Below are 22978 nucleotides of genomic sequence, written 5' to 3'. Positions count from 1 at the left end.
TTCAAGGCAGAGGGGTTAAGCCTTAATTAATGGTTAAAGACCTATTAAAATCTTCCTAGGTTAAGAGTGTTCAACAACAATCACAAACAACGTTTATGAATAAATGCTAAACGACGCATCACGTACGAAGCATGTGATAGATGAAAATTTTTTTGTCATATTTGAATCCAACCCTTTCACTGCAAGCTCTGCAAAACAGCACCAGGCCACGTTAATCACTAGGCCATCACGTCGTAAATAATATGCCGTGCTTATGATATAATATATTATGATAAATAAAGCGCAATGAACATTTGCGCGGTTGCATTCGAGGACCTGTATTGGTATTTTTAACCTTTAACAGCCTAACGTTCCATTTTTGGAACATGTTTTTATATCTAAATATAATTTTCTTTCTTATGAAATATGCAGTAATTTATGGACTGTTTTTAAGATCAATGAATAAATTTTCCTATTCAATTAATCTTTTGTGTTTGCAAACATTTTATCGCTCACTTATCTGTTTCAAAAGTTTAGTGATTTCAGTGAAATTGAGTAGTGTGATCAGTATAGAGACTAGTTTATGTAGAAGTTAGAAGATTTACTGGACTATTATTTACACATGAGTAATAATGCTTTATGTTGGCATGTTCCATTATTGGAACATGCCAACATAAAGCATGTCAGTATAGAGTCTAGTTTATGTAGAAGTTAGAAGATTTACTGGACTATTATTTACACATGAGTAATAATGCTTTATGTTGGCATGTTCCATTATTGGAACGTTAGGCTTATTAGGTTAATGTAACTAATTTTTTATATGACTAATTTTGTAATGCAGTCTATTATTTATTGCGGTCGGTCAGATCGTCCAAAGGAAGTTGGTCTTGGGGAACATGTTGTTCTAAGTTTCATGTCTCATCTGAAGAACAAAGATTCACGTCATGTTTTTTTGACAACTTTTTACATCGCCTCACCTTCTACTAAAATTGCGAGAATTGGGAGTCAAAGCAACAGGAACCATGCGTGAAGGACGACACGGCGATGCACCGCTATCTGCCAAAAATAACTTTCCGAAAAACGACAGAGGCAAGTTTGAATTTACTGGTGATGGCAGTGTCGTAGTGGTACGCTGGAGTGATAATAGTGTTGTCACTTGTGCAAGCAATTATGACAGTGTTGAGCCAGTCAAGAAAGTGCAGCGACATGTGAAAGGTTCACGTGAAAAAGCCAGTTTCTCAACCGCTTATGATTGCCAATTACACAGCTGGTATGGGAGGTGAAGATATGCTTGATCGGCTCTTGTCTGCCTACCGACCACGAATAAAAGGGAAAAAGTGGTGGTGGAACCTATTTCTAAATGCAGTCAATATTGCGGTTGTTGCTTCATGGCTTATGCATTGTAAGCTGTGCGCTGCTGGAGATAGTTTGTCACATCTGCAATTTCTGCGAAAAGTAGTTCACGGTCTGTTACGTGGTGTTCAGATCAGAGACAACGCCTCGGAGGTCACACAGCCTCAATTCCAGACTATGTGCGTTTTGACGGTTCAAATCATTACTTGGAGACTGTGAAACAAGGTCGTTGCACCTACTGCAAAAGCAACACAACAAGGCAGTATGGAAAGTGCAACAAACGTTTACATGAACGCTGTTTTGTTGCCTACCATCAGAAGTGATGCGAACTGTATGCTTGGTGGATACATGAACTTTGTGATTTTACTTATGCACTTTAGTCATTGGTGTTGTGTACATTAGATAAATAATGAAATATAACTATTTTCAGCTGATTATTTATTAGTTATATCACAAACAATCAAAAACTCGTAAGGTATTTTCAAATAATTTGAAACCATATAATACAAATGTATATAGCATTTTATGACCAGAATAGCCTAACGTTCCATTCTTGGAACACATATATATCTCATCACCTTTAAAAGATAATTTCATAAAATTTTGTAAATTCATTCACAATAACATTCTGAATAAGTGTTCCAAATTTCATTAAGTTACTTAGTCGGGAAGGTATAGCGGGCTTGTAAAGGTTAAGCTTAAACTTACTAACAATCGTTGCTGAGTAGACTATCGCGCGTTAGTGTCACAAGCTTAATGGACGTAATAAATAGACTTCGTGAAATATTTATTTAAAAAATCGTGTACCATAAATAAAATAAGTTTTCCTAATTTATGTTTGCTTAGATTTTTGTTAAAAAATTAAAATTTTTTATGAATGTTTTAATTTTACGGTTTGTCTTTGACTGATAACAAATTAATTAACATTTTAACAATTTTCAATTCCAACTTCAAACTTGTTATGTAATTTAATTTATTTTAATAAAATTAGCTTAACTTAATGTTTAATAATAATAATTTTTTAGAATTGTTTCCTATATTCAAAAATTAAAAAATGGCAAGTTTCCCAAACCATGAACATAGGCCATTGAAGCGACCACGACTAGGAACAATTGGTCCTGAAGTTTATCCTCAAGATAAAAAGCAAAAAGAAGTTTGCTTTACTTACACCTTTTTAAAATTTTAATAATTAAAATTAAATGAATTAATAAATTCAGAATAAATGTTAATTTCAATTATAATAAAATGAACTAATAAAAATTTAGATAAAATTAAAAAACTGGCTGTCTACATTCTACAATGTTAACTTAATATAGTTTTTTTTCAATTTAAGCTAAATTATTAAAAAATTAAGCCACTTGACTTGATTTAGGTCTTTTGAATATGTATGATATAATAGCTAGAGTTGATTGTTGTTAATCAACATTAGAGTAAAAGATTAGGTTTGGGTGATAAGTGTAATGACAGTACATGAAAGTTTTGGGCCTCTGGAACTGTTTTTTTCATAATTTGTTATTTTCTGTGTAAAATAAATTGAGTTTTATTGGATGAGAGTGGCTGAGCTATAACAATTTTCAATATTTTCAAACTTAGTTTAATCTACTGCTAAATAGTTATAATAAGAAAATAGCTGATTTATGTAATGAATACAACTAACATTCAAATATGATGATAATATGGATGATGAAGATGCGTATCTTGTATGATGATGGTGATAATATATTATTCCTAAAAATATAACATTGACCTACTGAATTGTTTGCCCTTAAACTTGTTAATTGAGACCATTGACTACCTCGTAGTCTGACTCCAGATCTGATGATAATAGTAAATAACTTATCATGATGATAAATATGATGAATAAATTATTCTGATATGTTTGTTTTGTCAGGATGAATTGAATCAAAATAGTGTCAAACATGGGTTCAGCAATCAGTCATTATGTAAAGATGAAGTGAGAGATTTTGACATTTTTTATACTTTTATAATTTTTAGTTTTGTGATCAATTTGCCTAATTCTATTATTGAGTTTTAACAAATTCTGTAACTTTGGTGTATAATTGTAATTTCAGTTTGGCTCCATTCGGGAAATAGCCACTGGTGCAACAGCTTCAGCTCTGCCATCCAAGGTTTGTAACATTTATGTTGTAACCACTTAGGTCATTTAGTATTTCATAAAAATTTTATTGAAAAAATTTTGTGAAGTTTTCATTATTAGGTGGATTGTTTAAATTTATTCTGTTTTATTAAACTTAGATTCAATGTAGGAATTATTTATTTGCAGGTGTCTTCTGCATTCAATACATTGTTTGCCAAGAAGCAAGAACTCAACACATTCCCTGATCAAGCCAAGAAGAAACCTCTGCTGAACATCAAAGACAACTTCTACCATGTTTGTCATATTCTTTGTCAAATAATAATAACATTGAATAATATAGTTTGACATTGGGATGATTCCTGTAATATTTTTTGTCGTTTTTTTGTGCTTTACAGACTGGCTCTGGTAAAGGAAAACAGTTTGAACCTTGGTTAAAAGAAGAGCTTGCTAGCAATAAACCATTGTACCACATTTCCAAAAGAGTATGTTAATTTACCTCAACATTGTAACATCGGTTATTTTTTTTCAAGTGTGAATTTAAATCATCTTAAATTTATTTTGCATGCACTTTATCTAGATACCTCTCCATCTTAAGAAAGAAGACATCTTCCCAAAGTTGTGTGATGAAAATATCCCATTGTTTAGAGGAGTTTGGTACATTAAGATGACAAATGCTTACAACACTGTACAGTTTGAGACGGGGAAGACCAAGAAGAGGCAGACATTTGACCCGTTTTCAGGTTTTGTTGAGGAAAGTTGTTCAAGTAAATGTTGTACAGTAATGTATTTACATTTTTGACGATTGTTCTTGCAGAAACTACAATCAATAAATGGCCTCTATTTGTTGCATCCATTTAATCATTATTGTAATTATTCATTCGCATGACATTACGTGTTTGTAATAACAATTGATGAAACGTGGAAGGACATCAAAATATTTTGACATTTTTTGGCTTTAAAAATGTTATTTGCTGTTATTTTTGTTGTTATTATCGTTTAATAGCACGGGCATAGCCTCTTGCCATCACAAAACAAAGTTCAAAAAACGAAACAAACTAACATAAATAGCAAGTAACAACGACGAGTTTCAATGTCTGGTTGAAAATTAAAGAATTACAATTAAACAAAACACATTTGCCATTTAATTCAAAGTTAATTTATCCACAGAAGAATGATTATTAATTAATTAAAATATTAAAAAAATTTTTACATATGTAAGTGTTTAAATTTGCAACAAGTATGATAAATTAAATGTTAGCTTGCCGTTTATTCTTTATATCATCAAAATATTATCAATTTTTGATTTAAAAGCAATTGTTATTATTATTTTTTTTGTTATTTTTTTTTGTTTTCAAGTGTAAGAGAACTTTAACTAATATGAATACATAAGAAAGTTATAGTTGAAAAAATGTGCCATCGCATAAAACAAGCTACAACCTAACAGTAAGTACCCTGATGAAGTGTAACACACCTCACTATAAGTAAAAGTAACTATACATTCCTATTCTTGACAGAATGGACGCAAGCTTTGATAAAATATTTGAGAGACAACTTGCTGCAGAAAATGGAAAACTACTACAACTCATCTTCTTCCTCTTCTTCGTCATCTTCATCCTCGCTTCTCACCGGTACCAGCTTCTTAACGGCAGGCGGTGCGTCACGATACTCCATGAACCAGGGATCAGATTTGTCTCTGGACGGACTGACGAGGTACTGGAATTACTGCATGAGACTGGCCCAGTACATGTACTACGAAGGTTTGCTGGACAGGCACGAGTTTCTCTTATTTCTAGTTGAACAGTTGGAATCATTTGGGGGGGGTACCAGTGGAGGCAGCTATTCAAAAACCGGTAATGAAGACATGCTTCTCAAATTAATCGTTGCCCAAGTCTTAAAGGTTATATTGTTGATTATTTTTTTATTTATAATTTATATCTATTATATAATTTTGTCATTGCGTCACAAAATTGGTTTTTGGCTTTTTTCTATACTTTTACTTCAAGCATAGTATTTTATTATTTCAATGAAGCTAGCAATTGAAGTTTTGCGTCAGTGGTTTCAGTTATTTATTTCTTACTGATTTAGCTTATTAAAATGTTTTTTTATTAATTTATAATTAGCTAGTTAATTAATAAACATATGTCCTGGTTATGACATTAAACTGACTCTCACTGCCTTGTGAGTGATGTTGGATCATCAAAGGCTAGGTTCACCGCTTATAACTGGTTGCGTAAGGAAGGGCGTCCTGCGTAAAAATTAGCCAAATAAATTACTTATGATGGAATGGCGTCGAGGGGTATTTCGGTTTCATCATAGGTAGCCAAACGGCAACCCCCGATCTCGGGGAAAATGTCGTCTAAACGTGTGTTGTTGTTGTTGTTTAGTTAATTAATAAACATAAAAATAGTTTATATTTAACTTGTATTCTGATTCGTTTATTTATTTATTTTTTCCAATGGAGCAGTATACACAAGAATTTGTTCAGACACAATTGCTGTCACGTAAATTGGGTCATTTTTGTTGCAAGAAGATATCAACGATGTGTTCTGAGACCCGCAACACCCCAACATCTCCTCTTCCTCTTGTTGAGTAAGTTGCAGCTTACACAGCTTGTTGTTACATTTAGACAAAAATAAGGAATTGGCTACTTTGTTGGGATAGTTTGAAGTGAGAATATGCTGCAATTGCCATGTGTACATAAATTGTGCATTGAATCATTGTTGAAAGAATTTCAATATTATTTATAATTTTTTTTTGTTTAGTTGCACGAGTTCAAGCAGCCAGCAAACTCAGATACCCAGCAGTACTTCAACATCCTCCAGCAACCTCACCTCGTTTGCCGACTGTTGTAACTGTCCACAACATCGGGGCTTGGTGATGAACCTGTCTGCCATCATTCACGCCATCATGCTCTCGTGTCCCGGGGCATTGGTGTGGCACAATTTGGGTGAGGGCAAAATGTCCCACAGTCTCAGTGGCTCTCCTCTCGACTTTCTCCCATGCCCTCCCTCCACTCTTCCCATGCCCGCTGCTAAGGAAAATATTAATGTATTACTTCATATTTCTTTCACAAGTTTACATACTTTAATCATTCATCTAATTTATGTTAATGATATATTTTTTATTGGTTATTTTTTATTATTTATTTATTTTTATTTATTATTTATTTTATTTTTAATGTTATCCAAAAAAACAAACTGATTTTAGTTGTATTTATATACACACGTTTTATTTGTTTATCTTCGACAGATAAGATTGATTCTGAGAAGCATAGAAGATGAAATTGTGCACAGGAGTGAGATGTCCAGTTCTAAGTGGTCAGTTGATAAACAGAAACTCTCCAATGCCGGTTGGCTTCTTTTTAGAATTCTTCGTAATCAATTAATTTTATCTAACTTGTTCCAGCTTTATTGAGAGCTTTAATAAGATCCTATTGATTAGTACCTGTTATCCAATTGAAATTAATTCATACCATTTGGGTTCATTATTTCACGAAATAAATTCATTTTATTCTATTTTGCTCATTACCAGTTTAAAATAACATTTAGTTTCACAGTAGTTTGATATATAATCGTTGTGGATTATCATTTCATCTGATATATGGTGCAAATGTTAATCACTGTTTCAAATTTCTCCACCGAGTTTTGTTTTGTGAGAATTTTTATAAACCTCCATAAAACCCTAACCTCCATAAAAATATTTAATCATACTGTTTATGTCTTTTAAAATATAGGCATAGCTGTTAACCAGGTGTTAGCATGTTTAGAAATCTTGGACAAGCACAATTTTGATAGGGTGGAATCTGCTAGCAGCTTTGATACTCTCTACAACAAAATATTTTCTGCAGCATCGAGTAAAGATGGAAATAATGTGAGAAATGGTTTACTTTTTTAAATGAATAAACACTTTTGTTTTATGGTATAGTTTCGCTTACAAATTTTCAATTTTTAATTGTTTTATTTGGAGAAGTGTCTTTAATTTATTTTTTCGAATTTTCATCCATTCATTCTTTTATATTCCTACTCTTCACATATTCAAACTACTCCAAAATGTGGATATGTTACAAAATAAGTTTCATGAAGAATGACAGTAGCAGATCTGTGGTTGCTCCATTGTGTTATCCACTCTGCACTGTCCATTTTAATAATTTGACTTTGTAGAGTTCTGCAGCACTCATGAGCTGTTACTTGTTGACTGGCATGTTTAATGATCTGCTTATTAAGAGCTGATGATCGACAAATTTAAACAAACAAACAAACGAACGAATGAATAAATAAATAGATGAACAATAAAAATGCAATTAAAATAAATAAACCATTTTTATTGTGCGTTACATGTACGTACGCTCTGTTACATCGCAGTCTGGTCCTTCTATCAACAAGCTCGTCATAAACTTCCTGTGTGAGTGGGCAGTGACGACGAAACGGACAGGCCTGCATAGGATCACTGTTGTCGCCAAGTTGCTTGAGAAGTATCAAAATAATTTATCCAATGAAGTAATCGCTTTTTTAGTTGTTTATTTCAATTTTCATTGTTAGCATTATTATATGGAATTTAATATTATTTTCTATTTACTAAGCATATATTGGCAACATTCTTCGCCTTTGCTTTCTCAAACAAATAAATTTGTAAAGTTGTTACTCATATCTAATAGCTAATGCAATTGTAACAGAATTAACTAAATCAACTTTCAAAGTGGTTTTAAATAAAATGTCCCAGATCTCAAATTTAGAAAGTTGTAATTATTTGTTTTTTTGGAACACTGAGCCATAGCTAATTACATCAATATGCAATTTTCAGAAAAGTTCAGAGAATGAAACGTCGGATGATAAGGACACAGACACGCTGCCACCATCATCCTCATCATCACATCCTCCTTTCCAGAATATTCTTTTTGACTTCCTTGATAACAAAGCTCCATATTTAAGTCAGTTACATGCTAATTTACACAGTTCTTTATAACGTGATAAAATATTTGTATTTTTTACGACTAAATTTAATCATTTAAAAGTTAACAGTGTAATCTAAAAAATAACCCATGAATTAACGATTTTTTTAGTTTAAAATTTTGTAGATAATTTAAATGTACATGAATTTATTCATATGCATATATTAATAATAAACATTTAATTTTCCCTTTGTTTAATCTTGAAATCCTATTTTAATATGTTAATGTATCAATACATGCATATCAGCTGAGGCGTCTTCAAATGAAATGAAAGGCTCCTTTGCAAATCTAGTCATGTTGTTCAGTGAGCTCATTCGGCAAGAATTATTTTCACACGATACGTACGTCTGCTGCCTGATAGCTCGAGGTGAACTCTCAAATGCCACATCCATCTTGCAGTCCATCCAATATTTGCACGTTCCTGATGATGGTAACAGCAGCAGCAGTAGTAGCAGTAATGTTGCTGGCAACAACAGTTCTGGAGGTGTTGGAAGTGTTGCCCTCAAGGGAGAAAGCTCTGTCAAAGTTGAGGTTAAATTTTGGCTAATATTTTAATTTTGTAAATATTAAGCTAATTTGATTATGTCAGTTAAGTTTATGTATTGACCATAGCTAATCAAGCATTCATTTTGATATATTAAATTGTGCATGTTCATGATTTTGTGTGTGCACTATAGTTACACTCTGTACGGTTTGTCAATTTTTCATTTCTACTCAATGATTTGTCCTAAAACAGAAAGTTGATTCGATAAAGATGGAAGTTGATCAAGAGCTGCTGAACTTCAACGTGAAGGAAGAGGTCAAGAGCAGTCCAGATCAGCAGCCAAGTTTGTTCTCTTTCTTCAATCTTTACAGCTATTATGGCTCTTTAAAGTCATTATATTTTATTAGTGATATTCAGTGCTTCATTCTTGACAGTACTGGTTGCCTTGTTAAGTTATTAATGGATTAAAAATGTCAAAATCTGCCATGAGTTTTATTTATTTGATCTTTTATTTTTTGCATGTCATAGCATGGTTGAGACGTTTATTTGTTGCGTGAATGATTGGAATTAAACTTGATGGTGGAACATCACGTAGGTTCAGTGAGATCACTGGCGGACCAACAGCAGCAGCAACATCACAACCTTCAGCAACCTCTCAGCAACATTCCTCATGGCATGGCTCGAACTCCTGGCGGTCCGATGACTCCGATCAACGTTCGCACTCCTGCACCTCCCACTCCTGGCGGATGTGGCATTCCCACGCCCAATGCATTGACACCCAGCCAATCAGGTTGTGCACTTTTTCGATGTTTCTCATCTTGATAATAGTAATGATATTGTTGATTTCGCGTCGTTCTTATTTTGCACAGCAAAGAATTATGTTTTTTTCTGTTCAGAACTTCATAGATTTACATTGTTTCACTTTATCAGGAAACCAAACTCCTTACCATTCCATGGTTCACACCCCTGGAAGCATGGCCCACACGCCAGGGGGAAGTGTCGTCGGAAGCGGAGGGGGTCACACGCCAGTAGGATCTCAACAGACGCCGCAGCATGCAGGTGGCAGTGGAGGGATGATGAGTATGATGAGTGGTGGAGGAGTGGTGATGGGGCACCAACAACAGATGATGGTGGATACAAGAGGAGGCATGGGTAACATGGGTTCCATGATGGCCTACAACAATCAGATGCTCTCTCCACAACATCATACTCAACAACTTCACCATCTACAACAACAGCAGCAGCAACAATATCTCCAACAGCAACAACAAATGCACCAGCAAATGCAACAACACCACCAAATGCAGCAGCAGATGCAACCGATGATTGCTCAACAACAACTCCATCATAATCAACTGCATCACTCCCAACAACAAATGATGCAACAGCAGCAACAACAGCATATACATCACCATCAACAGTCTTATTGCCCTGCACCGTCACCCATAAATGTTTTACATCATCATCAATATCCTCAGACCAACAAACCACAGATGATGACAATGCAACAACAACAAGCAAATTTGTTGGCCCAGCAACAACAAATCCAACAGCAACATACCCCACAACATCACCAATCACAACAACAATCAAATGTGCTTCAGCATTCAAATTCTCAACAAAACTTCCAACAGCAGCAATCGCAACAGCAACAGCAGTCTGTTTCCGCAAACACTGTTACAGCAGCAAAACCATTTGGAAGGGAGATTCGACACATATTGTACGTCTTACACTTTCCAGTTACCAGCAGTGAGCCATGCAGCCACGAAAACAACCAGCGCGCTGTCGTTCTCTGTGGCTTCGGCCGGGCGAGGGAAGAAATGAAGCACACCATCAAACGAATCACGAAGGACATCTCTAAACTTTTTGGTAAGAAAAATTGCCTCGATGTCGTCACTGGAGAAGTAAACAACAAAGTCAAAAAGAAGAAAGAAAAGGTAGTCCTTTTTTCAATTATATGTTACCTGCACTTTTTTGAAATGTTTGTAATGGCGTGCGTGATAACTCGGTTAAACTAGCAACAAAACAATACTTCATTGCTATTCAAAATACTTTTTTCAAGAGTGGTTGTTTTTTTAGGCGAATATGAAGTGAAACGTTACTCTGTTGATATAACGACGAATACTGCTGTAGTCTATATTTTTTAATGATGCACCAACCAGCAGGATGTAACGACAGACCCGGCCATCTGTTTGGACAATTTGTTCAACAAATTCCAGAGACTTTCCTACCACAGTCAACATCTGGTCACGAATTGTATTGTGAAGTCATTAACAGACGCCATGCAGTCTTTTGCTACTGGGAACACTCAGCTTCTGCCGTCTGTTGAGAATATTTCCTTTTTGTTTGATTTGATAGAAAGCTGTGACAACATCTTCCTCCTATTGAATCTTGTCAATAAGGTAACTTTTTAAAATTTCTGTTCAGTTTTTAATGTTATCGATATGAACTGTACACATATTTAAACATTTGTTTCATTTTTCCATTTTTCCATAGCTTCTTACTGATATTCCGGAGATTGAAGTTCAGCTGGTATCGAAGGGATCTGTTCTTGCCGGATCATACAGCACCAACCTGTGCATGTGCATCGTGGGTGTTCTGAGGGTGCATCATGCAACCCTGCTTCTCTTCCATGATCACACTGCAACTGTCTTCGATTGGTTAGCACCCATTTCATTCGTCTTTTGTCACTACATACTTTCAGAAAACTTCTGAGTCATTACAATTCTCATTGGTTTTTTAGTTGGGGCTAAAATATGCTGTCACTTATTTTACTCTTGCTTAATAATTATGTATAACATTCTTTTATTATGACAGTTTGTGTCGAGTCGTAAAGCACGTTGACAAGCCATCAGAATGCACATCGGCTGAAAGATGCATACTTGCCTACCTGTACGATCTCTACACTTCTTGCTGCATTGTAAAGGTCTGTCTTTATGTTTTCCAGTTCACTTGAAGTTTTGCACAAAGCCTTTCTTTTCCATAATTCATACGTGTAAATAAAATTCAAATTACACTGAGTTCTGATTTATTAAAATCATTATTGTAAATTTTTATTAAAGAATAATTTTTTATTCTTTGCTGTCAAGATATTGAGAATTGCAATAAATTATTTACCTAATATTAATTTTAACTCTATTGTTTGTTATTTTTTATTGTTGAAATGTTTGTTGCCTGAAACGTTTCCAGACCAAGTTCTCAGACATGTTTGCCGGTCCATGTGCCAAAGTGAAGATTACCTTGTTTTCTGACATTGTGCCGTCCACTTCAAATCTCGTCTGGGAGGACAAGCCCTACTCCAAAGAGCTTGCAGAAAATCCCAAGTTTGATTTGTTTGTTTGTTTAAGAAATAAATTAATCACTAACGCACATATTTTAAAATATTGTTTTTGGTTTTGTGTTACGTTCAATGATTCAAATAGGCAGCAATTAATTTTTTTATTCATATTTACTCAAAATTACTTGAAACTTCGATTTACTTTTATATCTATATATTTTTATATTTATGATATTTCATAACAAAATTATAAATATGTGTTTCTTATTTCTCAATTCAAAATTCTTTGGAGAATTCAATAATTTTAACATATTCAAAAATTTAATATACTTTCATTTACATTCATTTATATCCGCCAGGTTAAAAGTTGACAGTACATTTATAAAGTTGTTAAGTGATGAACCAAACGATAGGTATGGGTTTGTCTGCAACATGATGGCAACTATTTTCAACAGTCAAAATGTTGATAGGTACTTCGCGTTTTTTCACTGGATTTAATAAATATTCAAGTTCAATTGAGTTGATTACTTAGGTCGAATCAATGAATTCATAATTTTGTTACTCAACTTTTCAGAGTTAATGATTTGTCAATCTTGTGTGCTGAACTAACAGCTCAATGCAACGTGCTAAGTTCTGATTGGCTAGGCGTACTGAAGGCATTGTGCTGGTCATCCAATCACAACTGTGGCTTCCTTGATATTCTCACTCAATGTGATGTAGGTTACATTTCAAATGTTATACTCTTTAAATGTTTTATTAACTCACATTATTTTTAAATTATATTTGGCATTTAAAATCGAATTGGATAACCAGGTTTCCGATATTAGTGTACATGATTCGTTGGCAGTTTTTGTGGCCATCCTGATTGCCCATCACTGTTTCTCTCTTGAGGAGCTGATTGGACAGGTGGCATTACAGTCTCTATTGGCTGCCTGCCCTACAGGTTTGTGTTTCATGGCTGAATCAACGTGACGCAATAGATGATTCATTTATATGTCTTATTCCCAATTAATTGATAAATGTTTGTAGATGAGAATTTTTTGTTTATATATATATATATATATGTATATATATATTTCATCTCATTACGTAAAAGTTTATGCATAGAATGGTGTAGTGTAAGTTAAATGCATAAGTTTGCTTTTGCCTGTAGTTGGATCGGGAGGTGATCCGGAATGTGAGCCAGGAGCTCGACTGACGTGTCATCTGCTCATGCGCATCTTCCAAATGATGAGCGGGACGCATGGGAGCAGTGGTGCAAGCAGGTGTGGCACGCCCAACATGTACATCAAGTTGTCCAGGGATAGAAGGCTGATTGAAGCATCTACGAGGAGAATCACTGTTGGAGCTGTTGTGGCTGTCTTGAAGGCCATCCTCATGCTAGGTTTTATTTCCATTATAATTTAACCTCCTTATGATCATTTACCAACTGGCTAGTAATATTTTTAGCCATGTTTTAATTTCTACGCAGCACTTTTTTGGAATTTGTAAATCAAAAAAGATGCTAATTATTGATCATTTGCAGGAAATTATCCTGTTGAATCGAGTAGCATCACGAAGCCATCATCGGTCCTCAAGAAATCAACCAGTTTCCTTGAAAGCATTCTTGAAGGCAGTCCTGAGATGCCCAAGAACCTTCCTAAGTCTGCTGATGATTTTTCGTTTGATATATCAACATGAATTTTATTTAAGACCAAATGATTTCTGAGGTATAATTTAAATTTGTTGGTATATAATAATACTAGTTATTCATGATTACATAGATCAAAAGAGAATGCAGGCATGAGTGGATTTGCAAAGCACTGCCTGAAGGAAATGTGCAGCCAGGCCTGGGTCAGAGAGAAGTTCCTCCGGGAACCTGAGCTTCTTCTTACTTCTGATCTTCTGCTTGATAGGATGCTTTCACAGAAGCAGGTTAATTATTTTTTGCTTTTTAATTTGTCCTTGAAGTGCGGATTTTTTTTTAGCTTCATCAATATTAATTAAAATTAAAATCTTTGTAAGTCACATTTTGGGATTATAGGTCAGATAACATAACACATGTTCATTTTTTATATTGAAACCAGTTTTGGAAACGTTAACCTCATTTCAGGCTTGCCAACTTGTTCAAATGATTTGTTGTTCTGAGAATCTGAATGCCTCTCAAGGCAGCGGTAGTAACAACAGTTTGAACAGTTCGTTGGTCAGTGTGAAAAATGAAGACCACGATGACGACAACGACGATGAAGATGAAGAAGCGAACTTGATGAGTAAAAACATCAGTCGAATATTGAGAAACATGGATGAGTGGATGATGAGGGTCTCGCTGCTGGAACTTCAACTCATGGTCAAGCAGGCCTCTCCATCTGTAAGTATCTGTAAGGCTGTTGCAGTCGTCGACATGTATCAACGCGTCATCATTTCATATGACGGCTGGCTGTTGCGGTCGTTGTTAATTGACTTTTAGGACGGTTACGAACCTTACGTATTTCATATCAGTGTAAGAGTGGCGCTTGCGCTTGTTGTCAGCAGTAAGTGATGGTTACAGAATGATAATATCGAGGAGTATATCAAAATATTCATTTTTTTGAGTATTTAATTTAGCTGGAGCAATGTTGTATATATAAACATTATTTTATGTTTTTTTACGTTTTATGTATGAATTTTGAAATAATTTTTAATCAGGAGCTGCCGACATTGTTGGAGAGCATTGCCAAGGGAACGATTGACGTCTTCCAGCAACAATCCAAAGTCGTCAAGCAACAAAGGTTGTGATTATTTTCTTCAATCATCATCAGCTTTTGTCATTTTAATCTAAGAAAAAAAATCTGAAAATATTTATTCATTATAGTTCATTTTTGCATCTTTCCTTATAGTTTATTTTTGCATCGCGTTTCATTTATTTCGCAGAAGGCATTTGACTATTTTGTTTATTTTATCCATCTTTTAACGTTGTATCGAAAAATTGACTAACAATTTTCATATGGATTTGTTGAAAGAGAAAAATTTCTTTTCCATTTAAATGCGATGTGAACAGTTTGTGCCAGCTGTCACCTGCGGGGACTTCATCTCAAGATGATTCTGCAGTCTTGAGTGCATCAAAGGGCAGTAAGCAAGCGGATAGCGTGTGGTTCATAACACCTCTCATCACGAAGCTCTCTGGTGCAATACAAGGCAAAATATTGAAGACTGCGGGCAGTGTTCTGGAAACTGGAAACAATTTCTGGACTGCCAAAAATTCCAAAGATAAAGAAAAATATTTAAAAAAAAGGTGAGATATTCATTTTAAAAAAATTATTTCTATTCGTTTTTGACTTGAATGTTGTTGCGTTGCTGTAAAAATAAGTGAATTTTTTGAGGATTCACATTCAAATTTTCTCACAAATCCAGTTATTTTTTTCTTATTTCGCGTGATTATCACAAACTATTTTGTTAACATCTTGCTATATTTTTTAACATCAATTCATGCAGTTCATCGCTGTTAGGCAATCAACCTTTTTTGGGGTTGGTGCTTTCCTGCTTGAAAGGTCAAGACGAACAGAGGGAGTTCTTACTCAAGTCTCTTCATGATCAGTTTGAAAAATTCATTGCAAGTGCCAAAGAGGTCAGACAATCATTTACTGATTCAAATTATAACTTATGAGTCAGATAGTTTTCAACATACTTGCTGATGAGCGTTTAGACGAACATCACCTTGCTCATTCGTGGTTGACAAAGCCAATCTATTTGTAGATAATCTAGAAAATCTTGGGCCATGCATTTCACTTCAAACGAACGAACAATTAATTGGTTGATTGGCCAGTTGAGTCATTAATGATGTAAAATATTAGTTTTAGATGGGAACTGTTAAAAAATGCTGATAATCTTTATATGCTTATGTTATCCATCTAAATTCTGGTTTCATATTAATTATAGTTATTTAATCAGTGTGTTGATTACATTATTATCCTTGTAAAGTTTTAAAAAATTATTGTTCTCTTCATTTAATTTATGCAATGTGTTGAAAAATATTTGAGCAGCAACAAGAAAGAGCTGTTCCAGCAGATGAGACGTTGCAGAACATGTTGCAGGAAGCCTTGCAACTAAGGCTCAGTCTGGTTTGTTTTTGCAAAATTTCTCTTTTTCCTTTGGTGCATTCTTTTTTTTTATTTTCTGATCATAAAACAAATTAGAAAACTTAGATTTAAAAAAAAATAAATTAGATTAAAAATCATTTTATCACATCTCATTGATACTCTCATTTATTATTGATTTGTTTTTTTTTAATGTATGGTTATTTTAATTTTTAATGTTGCATAAGTTATAAAAATTTTTAAAAAAGGTATGATTGCATCAAGTTTACAAGTTTTAAAAATTATTATTTATTATACACCTTTCGTTAGGTTTAATTAATTTCAAAGCAATTTTTCCCTTTAATTTTTCCAATATTTTATCCAGTTAAAATATCCACTTTATATTTTAGCTTGGCAGTTTTATATAATTGTTTAGTGTTGATTGATGTGTCGTCGTCTGATGTGCATCGTCCTGTCAACCAACCAATCGCAGGTCGGTAACATGTTTGATACAATCCAGCGAAACAACAATCTCATCCAGGATTGGTCTCTCCTGCTGGTTCAACTCATCTGCTGCAGTGTCGTCGATATGCAGAATAACAGGTCGCGAATTTTATTTGGTCTCTTTTTATGAAATTTTATTTTCATTGTTGTGCAATTTTTATTTATTTTTCATCATTTGTATGGTTGTGTGTATATTTGTATCATTATACATTCATCATTTTATGTATATCATTTTATATGAATCATTATATATAGATATATATCTCATTATATATGTATCATTGTATATGATGTATCTTTATATGCATGATGGTCTTAGTGTGCGTGTGTTTGATCTTATAATAGTAACGTGTTTGCTGTTGCCAAACAATCGTCCACACAGCGACCTGTTGTCTACCTTGTTGGACATGTTGGCTGTCCTCATACACGGCACGCAGGCATTTGAAGGACAGGACAAAGGTGATGAAAACAAGAAACTCTATCAAAACCTCATTAGAAAACTGAAGGCTAGTTCAAAACTTGAAATTTAAAATCTTTCTCGCCGTCAAACATTTAAAAATATTTGCTTAATCATTGCCTAAGATGCGTTACTTGAAAAAATTATACTGAAATTTATGGTAAAGATGGGCTATGAAGTTTTTTTTATCGTAATAATAATTAAATTATCGCTAAATTATTTGCTAACAATGTTGCAGAAAGAGTTAGGTGAAAAGAAATCGATGAGTATCGATCTCTTGAAGCAGCTACTTCCGTTGTCTAAAGTCTACAACGAAGTTATTGTCAGCGAATTTCAACAGGGCAGTGATCCAAAGAACAATAAAACAACTGAAGGAGAAAAATCTCAAGTAAGCTCACTAGTGACTGAATCTGTTTTGTCATTTTCTTCCAGTCATCCACTCAATGCTTCTCAAAATAAATTTATTATCCAAACATTCTGGTTTCTTGTTTCTTTTTTTTTGTTTTATGGGCTCAGGACAGTGCAATTATGTTAGTTGCTTCTGATGGGGTTGCTAGTTAAACAAAGACAATAATTAACATTTAAGGAAAATGTTACAAAATTTCCAAAAGTCGATTAATTTTTAGAAATGTGCTAAAATTTGAAGTTATAATTCAAAACCGCAAATATACATGACGTCATCGACCGAAAATACTTTTGAATGTTCAACGAAACTCTTTGAAATTAAGTGGTAAAATGAAATTTTAAAAGTCATTCAAATTTTTTGCATTTGACTTGGAAAATAAATATTGCAATAATTTGAATAAAGGAGATAGTACATTAATACATGACAATCTGCAGTGTCTACAGGTGACTCGAAAGGAACGAGTGAGTCCGTGGGATATCCTGGAAGGCCAACGCACGAGTACACTGCTGAGTCTTTCATGGTTCGGAGCTATCAAACGAGAGAAGAAGTTGCTCAAGTACGAGGAACAACACAGGTCTGCTGCTGCTTCTAGCTGATGTCGTTTCAAATTTTTTGTTCATGAAAGTTTTGCCTAATTGTTTTGCTATGCAAAACAGTAATTTAATCATATTAAATAATTATCAATTAAAAATGTTTTATATTAACTTTATTATGTCACTCGCCAACTGTCGCAACTGAAATGTGTTTGAAAGACTGCTGCTGCACCACACTCACACAATCAAGAAGCCCGACACCTACTTCCTCGAGCCTCCTGTTCTGCCACCTGACGAAGAAGTTCATCAGGAGAAACCTCTGGTCCGTCTTATACATTTCTTTCTTCGTTATTTTTTAATCATGATTCTTTTTTAAGTTTTTTTTTCTCTGCTATTTTATACAAGTTTTTAATTGAATTTTTCAATTTTGGAATAGTTGTTAAAATTAAAAAGTTTGAACACACTCTCACCTTTACAAACATCACTTCCTTAGTCTTCACCACAACAGCCAGAGATCAAACCAATGGAGCAGATGGTGGAAGTGAAACAGGAAGTGACGAAATCATCAAAGAAGAACAGTCGCAGCAGGGTAAACAAGAAGCAGCCAGTCAGCAGGCCACCTATCCCACAACAACCAAGCATGCCGCATTACGTCAATCAAGTTTGTTTTTACCGATATGTTTTTATTTTCAAGTGATGGTTTGACGTGCCAATGACCTCTGACCTCGATGACATGATAATATTGATTGGACGTGTTGTTGACACCAAGCAGGGAGCACCTCAGCCACCTTCCATGTCCTTCAACCGGCCGGAGATGTACACGCCATCCATGCCTGTTCAGAACTGGTACAACAACCAGCAGTACCCCAACCAAATGGTGCAAGGTGCTGTCTTGCTGTTTGTTCATTTAGATCACAGTAGTTGTTTTCAATTTGTTGTAATGATTTATTAAAATTTACTGTATCAATTCAGTTGTTTAGCAGAGGTTGAACCTATTTTTTTTTCACAACGAAGTTCAAAATTAATTGAAAATATACAGACGGACCATTCAAAATAAATCCGACAGATCTATTTACACCAAACCTCCTCACTTTGGTTCTTCCATTCTCCTTCTAATTCTGCTATGGTTTCCAGTTTTTTATCTCATTATTTTTTAATGCCAAAACTTTTAAAATCCTTCCAACAAAAACTCCAACCAATCTATACAACCTCATATCACTAAGGATCTTTTGGTGGATTCTCAGCAAATTTCCTAGACATTCTTAAAACCAAAAGCCACCTCACGGTGCATATGGCTATATGTAAATGTTTATAATGGTATTACTATTTATAGGAATTTTAGGTTTGCTTCAGGGCTTTCTGGTTGTATACAACATTTATCCCTAAATTTTTGATGGGAAAGCAATGATATTCAATTCAGGTGGGCCTCCAGCTGGTCGGTCGTATCCTCCCTCTGTAGCTCCAACACCACCCAATCTTCCAAATCCTCGTCAGATGTTGAACAATGTCCTGAAAACGCGACATCCAATGCAACAACAACAACAGCCTCAACCACAGCAACAGTTCATGAACACTTCTCAACAACAACAGCAGCAACAACAACAGCAACAACAGCAACAAATGGTCTGGAGCAGACAAAGAGCTCCTTTAGCTCGTGGAACGCGAATGTCTATGTATCCAACGCAACAACAATCTCAGACACAGCCTGTGCAGCAAGCGCAACAACAAGCTGCTGCTGCACAATTGTCAGGCCAACATTTTCCTGGACAGGGTTTGCAAATTAAACATTTTTTTAATTTTTGAATACGTGAGATCAGTTTGGCGAGTTCATCGCTTGTTACAACTGCAAACAGTTTCACTATCAAGTCGGTTTAAACATTTGTCACGTTCAATAATTAATTTAAATTAATTTTTCTAATTGGTCAACGCGAAGTATTTTTAATATTTTTTAATGGATTTAATCAAGGCTATCCAGGTTATCCCACTCAGAACTTGCCGTCGCAAATGGAGCAAGCAGCAGCAGTACCCATGAACACAGCATATCCTCCCCAACAACAACCACAACCTCAACAGCCTCAAGCGCCATCAAACATGGGCTACGTGGCTGCCAATCAACAAGTCCCCCCTCAAGGACAGTACCCAACAGCCGCTGCCAGGTCAATCAGTCTTCAAAATTTCTCCTTGCATCAAATTAAATTAAAAATCATTTCAGTCAAAGATAGAATTGTATATGATGATAAATAGATTAATTAATTGTATGAATGACTGAATTAAGCAGGTACGCGAACATGCCGTTGGCAGGAGGGTCAGGTCTGCCTGGCTACAATCAGATGATCAGACAAGCAAACAATCCTCAAGCCACCGGTTTCGTTGCTGCATCGGCGAGCATGCAGACACCACATCAGCAACAACAGGTACGTCTTAACTTTATACATTTCTTATTTCTTGAACAATCTATTATGTTCTAACTAATGATTTGTTGTGAACATAATTGATCCAGTGGTGGTGCAAGTACAAGTGCACTGAATTTAGGTTTCAAGTACGAACGCTAGTAGTTAGTAGGTCTCCAGTACAAGTACAAATACTTTGATTTAAAGTGCGAGTACAAGTAACAAAGATTTTATACAACGAAAGTAACAAAATTAAGTATTAACAAATATAAGTGGATCATGAGGGAATTCGCTTTCAGTCACCCACAAAACGTCGACGTCACGCAGGAAAATCTTACACCGTTTGACTTGAAGAGATTCTAAATTATCAATTTGATTTGAATTTCTAAAAATCTTAATTTTTTTTTGTATTGTGCTTTGACGACTCCAAATACCGTTACGTTACGTCAGGTTATAACCAGTACCTGGGACCCAAGGTCAAGTGCGAACACTTAAAATCATGCACTTAAAATTGACACTCCAGTACAAGCGCCACATCACTGTTTTGATCTTTCTCTTCACATATTTCAATTCAAATTAATTTTGTGTTAGTTTGTGGTAAAAATCACTTTAACCATATACACTATTATTATAACATTTCATAAGATTCTAATAAACATATTATTTCACTTTCAGAAATACTTAAGACAGCAAATGTTTCTTCAACAACAACAGCAGCAGCAACTAGCATCACAGCAACGACAACAAAATATGCCATTCAATAATTTCCAATGATTTGAATTATCAAGTTACAACTTTGCTATATCAGGAGATTTTGAAATTTATGTATTTATTTTACGCATGACTCATTTAATTTATTTATCACCTTGTTTACAATTTTAACAAATTAAACCATGTAATTAAAGACGACTTTGTATATCTTACTATGTTGTGTGATTTGATTTTTGTCGGCATGAAATCGCATGGACATCTCTTAGTCGTATTAAAAGTTTTATATAGGATTTTGTGTCAGCAATGTTACTCGGTCCACGTTAACGATGGTTATTCTCGTTGGTGAGACTGCGGACGTGTGATAAATAGATTGAAGACTCAGAGATTTTCAGAGATGAGTGTGTCGTATTCTGCTTTGGTGGTTGTTGGGGTGACTTTTGTGGTGGTCATACCGCACTAGCGTAATTTCTAGCGTTATTACTCCATCTATCAGTTTTACAATAATAATTCAATTTGACATGATGGTTTCATGCATGACTTGTTTCTCTGTACGGACCAGTTCTGACACTACTGGTGAAGGTTTTAATTTTTTCACTGTGAAGCTTTCCCCATCTCAGATCTTGTGCCAGCTGTGCTCTGAATAAAAGTTCAAGTCTGTTTCGTCTGTTTGTATTTATTTTTTATAAACAGAAACAAGTTGCATTTTTTGCTGAAAATGTTCACAACGTCAAGAGGTCTTGATTTCAAAGAAACTCGCCCGCTATGTACTGGCGGTTCGTGGTGAGTGATTTTTGAAATGAATGCAGATAGGATGCTGGGATGGGAGCCCTTTGACTTTTATCGTACGAAATTTTTGTTCTGTAATACGGTTTGGTTTATTCTGGGAACAGCTAGAGATTTGTCATTTTTAATCGTTAAGAATGCAATTTTGACTTTACACTGCATATTGAAGTCTTTATGGAATAAAAACTTTAAGCGAAAATTGTAAGCAAGTCGTCATACATACTTATATATCTTTGCTCATTAACGTAAATGTTGATTCACAGAGTTGTTTAGCAAATATTATGAATGCTTGTGACTCGAACCATTTTGTCCCGGCCAAATTACAATTTATTAATTAGGCATGCGATCTTGCACTCATACCTCACCAACGTAAAATGGTCAAAAACACAAAAGTAAACAGCAAAGTTAATTGATTATCGTCTGCGCGCCTTAGGGGGTCATCATTCTTACTTGCGTTTTTCTATTGGCTGGTGTTAAGTGTCGATGAGCCAATAACACTGCTGTTTTCAAAAAGTGGGAGGTGTTTAAAATTTGAATGGCATATTTCGCTCGAGTCTAGCGAGTCTGCTTCGGGCATCAAATAAAAAAAACGTTTAAAATTTAATCATTTTAATTGCTCTGCTGTTAAAACGCAAGTCGCAAAAGAGATATTAACAAAAATGGTTTCACGAAGAAAAGTTTTTAAAGCTTTGTAATTAAATTAAATTTTTGTTTTTTCGAGTTAAATTAATACTCGAAATTATAATAATAATAAATTTATTAAATTAATATTTTTTTGCTTGAATTTTTCATCAGCTATGCAAAATCAACCTATGCCTTTTGTAAGAGATGCAAGGAACAAGAGAGATTGCGAGGACCTCGGTAGTACGTCGAAACATTCAACTGATTCGCAGTCATCACTTTCAAATTCGCTGACGTTCGACGCTCAACAGAACAATCATGTAGCATCGTCAATGACTCAGTCAACATCGTGTCTCACAAATCTTTTCAATCTATATAATAACAGGAAAGATTTGTTAAAAAC

The 22978-nt window shown here is 34.6% G+C and overlaps 2 protein-coding genes across 2 annotated transcripts; both read left to right on the top strand.

Moving 5' to 3' along the window:
* Positions 1–1001: 1001 nt before the first annotated feature.
* HELRODRAFT_159238 (hypothetical protein) lies at positions 1002–1655 on the top strand (the record flags this gene model as incomplete). The annotated part of the gene is made up of 2 exons (XM_009011133.1): positions 1002–1194; positions 1465–1655. 2 exons carry the CDS (start codon positions 1002–1004, stop codon positions 1653–1655), a joined length of 384 nt encoding a protein of 127 aa, XP_009009381.1.
* Positions 1656–6307: 4652 nt separating this feature from the next.
* On the top strand, positions 6308–21460 carry HELRODRAFT_105468 (hypothetical protein; the record flags this gene model as incomplete). The annotated part of the gene is made up of 34 exons (XM_009011132.1): positions 6308–6478; positions 6680–6803; positions 7188–7300; positions 7792–7926; positions 8231–8357; positions 8626–8864; positions 10398–10799; positions 11028–11264; positions 11359–11522; positions 11680–11788; positions 12052–12202; positions 12507–12609; positions 12714–12855; positions 12953–13082; positions 13293–13523; positions 13665–13782; positions 13903–14053; positions 14232–14259; positions 14341–14486; positions 14804–14886; positions 15156–15389; positions 15590–15722; positions 16138–16215; positions 16664–16773; positions 17057–17180; positions 17370–17519; positions 17972–18111; positions 18290–18392; positions 18564–18731; positions 18843–18954; positions 19491–19841; positions 20037–20226; positions 20349–20484; positions 21133–21460. The coding sequence occupies 34 exons, from the start codon at positions 6308–6310 to the stop codon at positions 21232–21234; spliced, it is 5235 nt and encodes a 1744-aa protein (XP_009009380.1). The 3' UTR covers positions 21235–21460.
* Between the last annotated feature and the right edge of the window lie 1518 nt (positions 21461–22978).

The sequence above is a fragment of the Helobdella robusta genome (assembly GCF_000326865.2).
Source record: "Helobdella robusta unplaced genomic scaffold HELROscaffold_1, whole genome shotgun sequence".
Classification (NCBI taxonomy): domain Eukaryota; kingdom Metazoa; phylum Annelida; class Clitellata; order Rhynchobdellida; family Glossiphoniidae; genus Helobdella; species Helobdella robusta.
This window is presented reverse-complemented; position numbering and strand designations above follow the sequence as displayed.